General features: G+C 36.9%; 1 protein-coding gene across 1 annotated transcript; it reads right to left on the reverse strand.

Moving 5' to 3' along the window:
• Positions 1–358: 358 nt before the first annotated feature.
• On the reverse strand, positions 359–11801 carry LOC111336206 (uncharacterized). Its single transcript, XM_022942255.2, has 6 exons — positions 11271–11801; positions 8802–9145; positions 7637–7718; positions 3738–3963; positions 2103–2260; positions 359–1527 (listed from the first exon to the last, which is right to left on the reverse strand). Exons 1-6 carry the CDS (start codon positions 11665–11667, stop codon positions 1301–1303), a joined length of 1434 nt encoding a protein of 477 aa, XP_022797990.2. The 5' UTR covers positions 11668–11801; the 3' UTR covers positions 359–1300.
• Positions 11802–11814: the final 13 nt, after the last annotated feature.

Consider the following 11814-nt stretch of genomic DNA (forward strand, 5'->3'; position numbering starts at 1 on the left):
TGGTCTTTCCGTTCAAAATATCTATTTCATTTCACAGTGTATCAATTTACAGTGTTTTTTACAGAATCAAGAAATTAAGATTTTAAGGTGTAGTACTCCGAAAACAGCAGTCACACACACGCTCCTGTCTCGTGCACCACTCATTTGTCCCTACAAAAACGCAATTCATCATATTTTTGTGCCGAAGCATTACCTACATGTTACCCAACATGAATGACGATGAACAACAACTACTCTTGAGCGTTCACCTACAACGAGAAGAGGGAAGAGCTCTCAATGGGAGGCATTTAAGCAAGGGATGCATCATATAGAGCAGGGGCTCACCCAAGTGCTCGCAGTACCTATTAAACAGGACACATCCAGTTTCTTTGACTTTTATTATTCCTGTGTTTACAAAATGAATTCTTAAACAGTAATAAACTTTCGAGTAGTTCATTTGAACAAATCTTACAGAGCAACACCTGGTGTACCAAAGAGCCTGTTCTCTCTCTTTTCACATGTACATAAAAATCTAGATTCCAATTTCAAAACTTGCCCGTGTACAAATTCTCCCGTGTTGACGATCAAATTTCTTTCAAGCAAGTCTATGAACGCACACAGGTCAACGAAATCTCACTGATTTGTTTTCGTTCTCTGATAGTCATCCTTTACACACTTTCATTAAATCCAAAATAAAGCAATTTAATTATTCTTAAAGGGCAGCGTATCTCTGTACACTCCACACAAAAAGATTTCAGATTTTTTTGGTCCATTCAAACTTTTTAATTTCTTTTAAAAAAAAAAATGTAACAAGTTTAAATGTATAATGTGACACTAAAGAAAAAAAATATATAAAAACGTTAGCTATTTACTTAAAGGGTGAAAAAAAATTAATAATTTATGTGCCTAAGTTGAGTGGAAAGTGAAATTCTTAAAAAAGGTTCTCTACAATTTTTTTTTTCTCTAACAAGACTAACATACAGGATGGCTCAATTTCTAACCCTTTTATGGAAGGCATCAAACGGTTACAAAAACAGCAACTTAATTGGGTTTTAGAATAAAATCTTGTCATTCCTGGAATAAGAAAAGTGGGTCCCAACACAAGTAGTGTCTGAGTAAAACACGTAAAAAATTCCCAAAAACTACCTCTTAGTCTAACACCAGCTACTGTGTTAGTTGATCTACAAAGTAGTGCTCATAGACAAGTAAAATAAATTATATATTACATTTACATGCTTTTTACTTGAAATATGCCTTGAACTGACAGAGATTTATCTACAAATATAGATATTCCAATTATGCCAACAACAACCATTGGCCATTACTGATTTTGCTGTGGTTTGTATGACAAAATGCTGCGAATCACTGACTGCTGTGACTTGATGGACTGGTGACTAGGAGGCCTAATGGCAGCAGGTTCCAGGCACTCAGCTGGTGGAACATACACACTCTGCTGAGACTGGGCCCTGACAGAGTGTCGTGATGCTGAGGCTCTCTGATGTGAGAACACTCGAGGTGAAGAGCGGGACTGGAGCCGACTTCGAATCTCTGAAAAAAGAAAGCCATTTCTTGTGAGTAAATATTGAGTGTCAAAAATGGTATTCAAAATTGATGATGGAAATAATGTCAACTTTTAGAACACAATAGTAATTGGTCATTTAGAGCATTTTCACCCAGATGATCAGTCACTTTAAATGCTCAGTATTTGCTTAGTAACAAACAATTAAATTTCATCTCCCATGGGATTTTTGCACTATCACTGTTCACAGCTAATACAGCTGACTTGATGTTGCAACAAAATGATCTATTTAATTTCCTGGGATGATAATTGGCTTCTATTACATTGGTAAAATGAGAGAAGGTGTGATGCTTTTCTGAAAATTCAAATGTTTCAATTTTCTATGGGTTTACTTCTGCAATAAACAATGGGTTTCTGACCGAACAATTAAGGTGCTTGTAATATCTCAGTTATTTTACAACCTCTCAAACACCACTTTTACCACATGTTGCCAGGACAACATCATTGAAAAAGGAAAACTGCACCCTTTCAATGGTGATACCCTGGGAAGGAGAAAACTGACACTTCTCGCTAATTACTACCCTTCTGGTGAACTTTTCTGTACCTTCAATTTCTGCTTCTGCTGTGCCAGGCCTTGGTTTGCTCTGTTCCATCAATGCTTCTTTCTTTCTCTCTGATGCAACAAATGGTGAGCTGGGTTTACATCCAGGACTCGTCCACTGATATTGAGTATAGCCCTGGGAACCTGCTGAACGGGGTGTCCTGGGAATATTAACACAAATGAGCACCATAGTTGATCTGATGGCAGAGGGAGATGTCAATTGAATAACTCAAGAACAGAACTAAAGGAGCATTGAGTGGTAATGGTAAATGAAGATGATTAAGCATATTGTTCAGCTGCAAAGAATGAAATTGAGCCTGAGAAGCATAATACTTGATGGCTCAAAAGCAGCTATCAGCAGTTCTCAGTAGGAAAACAGAAGGGTATAAATTGCAGGCTTCTTAATCTTTTTAAATCAGAATTAACAGGACTTCTTCACAAGGCAATATAATAAGAGTATAACCTTGGACACTGTCACTACAATGAGTGGCAAAAGCAGTTGGCAGGTCTTAAAAATTCCCTTTAAGTTAGTAGATGGTCAACAACCCTCGGCAAGAAAAAAGTGACCACATTTTCAAAACCAGGAAATATTGAAAAGGGGGAAGTAAATGAATTAAGCTATAGAAGAAAATTTAGAAGCAATAGCTAGAGCATACCATGACTTAATTTTGCCACTCATTATTTGTATATGTATGACTGCATGAATCACTTTTAATGCTTCCAAGAAAAACAAAAAAGTGATGAAAGAAGGGTGAAGTAAGTTCCTCTTTCTTTAGTTCAAAGAGTAGACCTGTTGTTGTTCATGCAGATAAGCATACTTCCAATTAAATAAATACTTTTTTTTTCATAATAAAGAGAATATCAACAGTATCATAAAAGACATGAGCACTGGAAAACTTTCACCAAGAATCAGCATGCATCAGAAATTAAAGAAGATAAACCAAGAAGAGGAATAGAGAAACCTCTTGTTGCCAGGGAAAAGCCCTGTAGAGTCAAAGAGAAGCATGGAGTGGTGGAGTGAGACATAGATGGAACCCAAAATCTGTGAGAGAATGAAAAAACAGAAATGAAAGGTTTATGAAACAAGCATTGAGACTAAATGACTGAAGGAAGTAAGGAGAAGGAAAACAGTTTGATCAAAGGGCTGCAGTCAGGGAGGAGAGTAAACTCGTACTGCCAAAAAATGGTAACATCCTAGACTTTCAAAGAGGCTCAGACATCCTTTTTTTTTTTTCAGAGTCAGACAGAAAATAGAGGGTTAAGGCTAAAATTAATTATATGCACATTTGAAGCTACAAAAAACAGACTGAAGGGTAGATCTCATCGCTAAGAAACAAAGGATCACATTAAGCATGCCTTTGGGAGTTCCAACCATACATATGATCTATTGATATTCCCTCACCCTACCCCCTCACCCTCCCCCCTCACCCTTCCCCCCTCCCCTTACCACTACTAAATGGTATAAATGGTGCTGCTGGTGTAAGATCTTGCTGTAGAAAAAATCCTGTTGACTAACTGACAAACAATTTAAACTATAGATATACAATATTATTCACACCATACCATACTGCATGGGTCCTTTGGGGTAGAAAGGAATGCAACTTAAGTGAAAAATCCTAGACAACTATGATTCTTTACCTTGGTTTTTCTGCTTCTTCTTTTTCTTGTTTCTTCCTCTCCAGCACTTCTCTCTCCTTTCTCTTCATTTCATTATATTTCTGTATCTCATCTAAATCAAGGCTAGACTCATGTTGTAATAGCTGGTCATCATACATGACAGACTTCATTGTATCATTGAATCCTTCTCTGTACTCATTATCAGATGTGCACACTGCACGAATCATGTCAAGAACAATTTCTTTTTCTGTGTGATCACAAAAAAGGGAAACTTTAATCATAAGTTTAGTACATGCATTAAAATGAGTAATACTACATATCCAACCAACAGGGTAAATCTGCAGTTAGTGTTTAAATTGTAACAGCATAATTAAATCATACATTGCACAACTTGGTATTGGTAGCGATTATACTGTCTACCGGAAAGACCGTGCCAGCAATGGAGCTAGACATGGCGGTGGTGTTTTGATCGCGACGAAGAAAGACATAATCACCTCAATACGAGAACATCAAGATCTACCTTCTGAGTTACTATTTGTTGATATAATCACGGACGGAGGGAAGAAATTAACGATTGGAACATTTTACAGGCCGCCAAGTAGTGACTTGAAGCCTCTGGAAGACCTTCGGTCATACCTTTCTTCGATTACAACCACAGATCTTCTCATTACTGGAGATTTTAACCTAAGCGAGTTTGATTGGTCTACGAACCATCCTACCAAATCATCTGAGCATCACTACCTCCTGTCTGAAATAGTTCAAGACCATTTCTTGTATCAAATGGTTGACGAGCCTACTCGTGGGAACAACATATTAGACCTAGTACTAACAACTAACATCAACCTGATAAATAACTTGGAAGTCGGTGAACCATTCTCCGATCATAATTCAATAACATTCATCGTAAACACTCGCCCCTACCAACAACGGATCTCAACTAAAGAAAATTATGCACTCAACAAGGCAGACTGGAATCATCTAAGATCTTTGTTCAGTTATTCACCCTGGTACTTTACAATAGAACAACAGGACATAAATGCTAACTGGGAAGCATGGAAAGACCTTTATTTTGCAGCAGGAAATGAAAGTATTCCCAAGTACCAGCATAGAAGAAAAAACATCGCTCCATGGATTACGAAGGATTTAATTAAATTGTGCAGGAAAAAGAAACACCTTTATAAAAAAGCAAAAAAATCCAACAATGAAAATCACTGGGCCGCCTATCGTACTTTGAACAATTCTTTGAAAAAGAAATGCAACTCAGCCAAATGGAGACATCTTGAGGCACTCGCAGATAAATTGCAGGTAGAGAATAATTCCAAGCCTTTTTGGAACTACATGCGTTCAATAAGAAAAGGAACTAACGACCTATTGTTCCTAAAAGATGGAAGTGTAGAAATTACTGGGGATCAGGAGATTGCACAACATATGAACGCATATTTTGCATCAGTATTTACACAAGAACAAAAGTCTCTTCCGGAATTTGATCATGTTCTCAATGAAAAGTTGTGCAATGTATTATGTACACCTAGCGAAGTGGAAAAACATCTGAAAAACCTAAACATACACAAATCCCCAGGTCCTGATAAATTATCGCCTCGTATCCTAAAAGAATGTGCACTGGAACTATCTATGTCACTTTGTAACTTATTTAACATGTCGTTCCAATCCGGCTCACTACCCAACGACTGGAAAATTGCACATGTTATTCCAATTTATAAAAAGGGACCAAAATATAAAAAGGAAAACTATCGCCAGGTCTCGCTAACATCTATCATCAGTAAAACGGCGGAGAAGATTGTGAAATCGAGAGTTGTCTCATTTTGGACGGAACACCAACTACTAAACCCAAGCCAATTTGGATACCTGGAAGGCTGATCGACAGTGTCACAACTTTTAAGCTGTTATAATGACTGGTGCTTAACAAGAAATTCGTCTAAAGCGTCTGATGTAATATTTCTGGACCTGTCAAAAGCGTTCGACAGTGTCCCTCATGAGCGCCTACTTTTAAAACTCAATAGGTACGGGATAGACGGGCAGCTGCACCTGTGGTTCAAGAACTTCTTAACCAATCGAAAACAAAGAGTTATGGTGCGTGGATCGTACTCGGATTAGTCACCAGTTACATCTGGTGTCCCTCAAGGCTCAGTACTGGGACCGGTTATGTTCCTTATTTATGTGAACGAAATACCTGGCATGACATCACGTCTACTGCCAAATTATTTGCCGACGATACCAAAATCTACCGACAGATAAATAATATCGATGATTCTATTGCTTTACAGATAGATCTGACCACCCTCGACCTATGGGTGGATCGTTGGCAGATGAAATTTAATTCTACCAAATGTGAAGTCATGAGAATTACACATAACAGAGACAAAAAGTCCACACGGTACAATATATCGAGTATAGTGTTGAGGAATGTATCTAATTACAAAGATCTTGGAGTTATTATGACTAGTGATCTGAAATGGTCAAAACATGTTGAACAAATAGTTTACAAAGCAAATAAGGTTCTTGGCTTACTTAAACGCACAGTAGGTGGTAAAAACAAAGATGTTTTTTCAAACTTGTACAAAACCTTGGTTCGTCCAATCTTGGAATACGCCTGCCCGGTGTGGTCACCACACCTCATCAAAGACATCGATGAAATTGAGAAGATACAAAGAAGAGCCTCGCGAATTGCCTTAGGCCAAAGAAGACAAGAGATGGCGTATACGGAGAGGTGTAAAATTCTTAAATGGAACTCTTTAGTACAAAGGAGAGATTTCCTTTCCTTAGTGGAATGTTATAAAACTGTATTCAATCTAAATGGATTGAATTTCAGCGACTATTTTGAACTTTGTAAAAACACTAAATCGAGATCCAACCACCCATATAAACTACAACTCAAACTCGCAAAACTGAACTGTTACAAAAATTCTTTCTTTGTCAGAATTATCAAACCCTGGAATAATCTTCCTATTAATTTATTTAATTTTTGTGACAGCCCTAACGTTCGTGAGTTTAAATCAAAATTAAAGAAACATATGAATATTTATTGAATTGTCATTTTATAATTGATATTTAGCTGTTTCTTATTTGACTTTTTTATATTTTTATTAACTAGTTCTGTACGATTTTTTACATAAATAGGAGACCCTTGATATAGGGCCAACCTCTGGGTTTCCTTTTTCTTAATAATTATGTCTTTGCATGTTGTTCTGAAATAAAGTATTGTTACAATAAATCAAGTACTTCCAAGAAGAGTAAAACCTGACAGCACTACTTAATGCTACTTGGACAAAATCCTATCTTTCAAAACCCTTATCCAGAAAAGGGGCTTTACAGCAAGATAATTGACTGCATTTATAACTCAACTTGTGGGAGAGTTATGCTGATGTTTCTTTAAGGCATCCGGGCTATAACCATGACAATTTGAGCTTTGGTCAATTCAGCCATTTAACTAACAGTGGTACACAAAAATTAAAACCTTAAATATTTTTAATCTATCTAATTAAACAGAGCATTAGATGCAGAACACACCACTTTAGGTTGAATTACCAAACTTAAATACAATTCAAAACAACCAAAAGCTAATTAATGAGTTTAATTATTTACCACCTTCAATTTTCCCTTACAGTGAGAAAAAAATGCACAATTCAAGGAGTCTGACGTGAGACACCTAACTGATGAAATTCATTTTGACTTTGCCTACAAGGACTACTATTGGTGCTCATGCTTCAAATAAAACTATAAAATTTAAGTTTACTCTTCTAACTATCATAACAAAGTGATCATAAGTTTGAACCAAGGACTCTATGACAAACTAAAATCGTGGGAATAAAATGATGTTCTCATTTCTTGACCCTTTAACAGCCTCATCATGCTAATTAGTATGCCACCCCAACTTTTAAATTCATAAACTAAGATCATACCTCTGTCTGGGGCATGAACTAACCATGATTTTATGTCATCAGGATGTGTTGGTTGAAGAATATTAACCAACATGTTGTACATCTAGAAAAAATGAACATACAACATAAATATTTTTTTACCTATCATACTATACTGTATTAATTTGATCAGTTTAGGATCTAAGCGGGGGGATATGGGGAGTTCAGACCTCTCCTTTCTCTCAGATCTGTGAATTTTGTTTAGTTCTTGTCAGACATCAAAATTCCCCAACAATAGGATAATATTACATGATTACTCCACAGGAAGCATTTAAAATTAAATTACCTAACAATAATTCATTCCTTACTTGGGCTATAGTACAAATTAAAGTAAATCTTTGCTTTTTTTAAATTCAAGTTAAGGACCCCCCCCTCCTCCCCTACCAAGCAGCTAAGTAAGAATATGGACACCAGTTTAGGAGGTAATGGAAATGCATGAGCTTCAAAGACACCCCCATGAAAGTGGTCCAAACTCCTGTTGCAAACTTTGAATTTAACCCCAGAGAGCTGTAAGTTGCAGATTGATCTTGGTGTGGCTCAGACTTTTGTTGATTGCTTTGAAGTAGAACTCTTTGACACCAGTGAAGACAGTGCTACATTTACATCTTATCAATGGTCATGTCTCTTTTGAACTCTACATATTACTTCCTTGAATATACGTGAAAGTAAATGGAAGGTCTTTTTAAATCATTCTCTTACATCCCTAAATGATAACTTAATAGCTAAAGAAATATATAAGAATAGAGGAGTTTTGCACATCCTGAACATCGTTAATGCGATGGAATAATTTGATTGGCTCACCCAATCATTCTGTGGGATAAAAACCCTATGTTTAACCACAATCATTTCTGTCATTTTGCATAGGAGGGGGTATTTCCACCTCCCAACCAACATTGGGAACAAAAGAATTGATTTGCTACTTCCACTATTTACTTGTCTGTAATTGGAAAAATAGCAATTTTTCATCCACCCTATCACCCATTTGGATGATTTGAGTGTCCCATGTAAAATTAATAATAATAAAGTATACCCATAAAGGATTTTGGTGTAATTGCTCAGATTTTGTAAAGATGCATCACTTTGATTGGTCAGGGATTCATTGACATTCACTTTGTCTTTGGTGAATATTTTAAAAATAATTACTTACAGTGAGATCACTATCGGTATCTGCTGCAATGTGCTGCAGGGGAAGTTCCTGTTGCAGTATAGATGGCCTGCCTCCTTGCCTGGACTCTCCCAACCTTGATGATGGCTTCTCACCATTCCGTGATGGAGGAATTTCCCCATTTCTAGATGGTGGTTTTTCTCCATTCCTTGATGGGGGAGGAAACATACCACCTCTTGATGGTGGAGGTCTCTCCCCTTGTCTTGATCCCTGCCGTGATGGAGGCACCTGATAACTTGCAATGTTGGTATAGCGACTTTTGGTTTTAAGGCCAGAAGCTTCAGTGAGTTTCCTCAACTCTTCTCGCCAGGTTTCTGTTATTGGAACTACAGAGTAACAAAAAGTATAATTGTCAGTGAGGTTTTGTGATCTTTACATTGAAGTTTACAGTGGGTCATTATATTTTAATCTGAGCTGTCATGTAGCTTAAAAACTATTAAATCTACGCATTGTTTTCTTTAGCTGAAACTCTTCAATATTCAAAATCGAAAATAACCGAGGCTTTCAAATAAAATAGTTTGATGAAAACATAAACATCACCGTAATAATAATAACAACCAGATATTAGAGGATAACCATTTGGATAGCCTTACCATTTAGGCCTACTTTTCATTAACAGTTTATCTTTTTAAGTGAAAGCTAGGGCATGGAGATGAAACAAATAAGAAATCAAAAACTCTTGATGGGGTAAACCTGGAGGGGGGGAGGGGGATTCAGGAAAAAGGTTTATCAGAAACCTTTAAGTCTAGACAAGGCTCTCCTCTGAATCCTGACAATCTAGACAGGGGGATTGGGGGGGGGGGAAGAGGCTTATTGGAAACTTTAAGTCTAACCAAGGTTCTGCTTTGAAACCTGACTTTCTAGACAGGGGGGGCTACTGAAAATATACTAAATGTTTGCTAGAAAAGGGGCTTACCAGAAACTTGAAACTCTAAAGAGAAGTGTTAAAAAGGCAGGTGTCTTAAACTCTGGAAACTCCATACAAGGATTGTTAGAGAATAGAAAAAGTCTGACTATGAGCCCCTAGTAGTAAAAGGTCAGCAATTAGAGACAGTGACATTAGTCTCAAAGTTTTAGGCCTACAGATTAGTTGTGATCTTAAGTGGAATATTCACATACAAGAGTTAGTGAAGAAGGCCTCTACTAAAGAGAGGACTTAACGGAAACCTAATAATCTACACAAGTGTAATTTGTTGAAGAGAGGGCATCAGAACCTTGACACTTTATACCAGGGTTGTCAAAGAGGAGGCATAAAATTATTTTAGAAACTTGAAACTTTGACAGGGGTTTTTCAGAAACTTGAAACTCTTCAGAGGGATTGATAGAGTAGGCAGATTTCAGAAACTTGAAATTCCCAATGGGGGCTATCAAAGAGGGAGCTTTTTGGAGATTGGGGTTGTCATAGAGGCCAGCACTGTCTTTTCGGAAACTTACTACTAGAGGTTGTTACAGGGAGGGATTCTTAATAGGAAATTGAAGCTCTAGTCAGGGATGTAATTGGACTTTTTCCAACATGTCATAATTAGATATTAAACATCTGCTATTTAAGTAATGGATGTTCCTGTAAGCTTTGCCATTTATTGAGGTCCTTGTGACAAAAAGTGAGGATCTGAATATTGATGCGGTGAAAAATTCTGCTATTTTAACTATTTGCAGTGCTGATCAATGAAAAGTCAATGACTATGTATCTAAGAGTATAGAATAAAGAAAATTACGTTTAGGGCTTAGCGGGGAATCTTTGTGATTTTCATAAAGGTTTTACTAATCCTGCAATTTTTTAAAAAAATGCTAGAAAACGTACTCAAGGGTCAAAACGAAAAGACAGGATTTTTCTAGTTAATAAAAAAGATATTTCTATTCTCCTAATTTACACTACAATAATTTCAAACAAGGAAACGAAATTATTAATAGTAGTGAACATAAGTCCACAATGTGGCAACTAGTTTGTTTATAATTATATTTCTAGAGTTTTCAAACTCGTATGTTGAGGATAGAAATGCAAATAATAAGAAAGAAAAAAGTAGCAGTAAAGATTAAAACTGTTTGTTCTACATGCTTGTGCTAGACAGAGTATTTTAATTAAAACTTCCACAGTTGTTAGTAAATTAAAAGAATATCTATTGGTATCAAGCTTATCGATTGACATGCAATTTTCAGTGATGACACGAATTTGCGAAGCAAAGAAAAGCTCAAACAAAGCAATAAAAACACGTTATTCTGTTTGCCTTTCGTGAATTAGCGGATGTATCTTCAACACGATAGCATTTTAGTTATTTCTCTATTTGAGCGCATTCGTGCTCAGAACGACAAAGAAATTACAGCTGAGGAGTTATCAATTACGAACTGGTCCAAAGTGCCTCAAAACGATTTATCGTTGCTAAGTGCAATTACAACATCGTTACCATAGGCTAAAATCAGAAAAGGTAGAATAAAAGGCAGAAAAAATCTTACCTAAACCAACGGATGGAACAGCTTTTTCTTTCACGTTGTCTAGATTGATTGGTAAGCGCAAACCATGGCTGGATTTCAGAGGTCTCTGCCGCATTTGGTCAATAGTTGGCGTGCCGACTGTTGGTGTACATACCGTATAATCGATCACAGTGCAAATTGGGACATCTAAAAGTCCTTTTAGATGGCGAACTCTCTGTGGATGAGGATTATGCCTCGCAAAAAATGGATTCTTGCTGTTTCTGTTTGGAAAGCTGCTTGTGCTTAGCGACGATTCTGACCTACGAGGCCATGCGTAGCGACTTGTGAGAGGCATTTTATCGTCAAAATTTTCTTCAATTGTTCCCCGGACAAGAAGTTGCTGGCCTCCGCTTGGTGTAAACGTAGGCATATTTTCCATTCCTTGGTTAAAACGGGGTTATAATGGTTTTTTTGGCTTGATTCAGGAACCAAAATGCCTCCAGGTTGTTTTCAGTGAAATGAGGTTTTCATATCGGATGACAAGTAACATGGAGTAATCATTCCAGGAGTTCTAATTGGCTGTCAC

Source organism: Stylophora pistillata, chromosome 3 (genome assembly GCF_964205215.1).
Source record: "Stylophora pistillata chromosome 3, jaStyPist1.2, whole genome shotgun sequence".
NCBI classification, from domain to species: Eukaryota; Metazoa; Cnidaria; class Anthozoa; order Scleractinia; family Pocilloporidae; genus Stylophora; species Stylophora pistillata.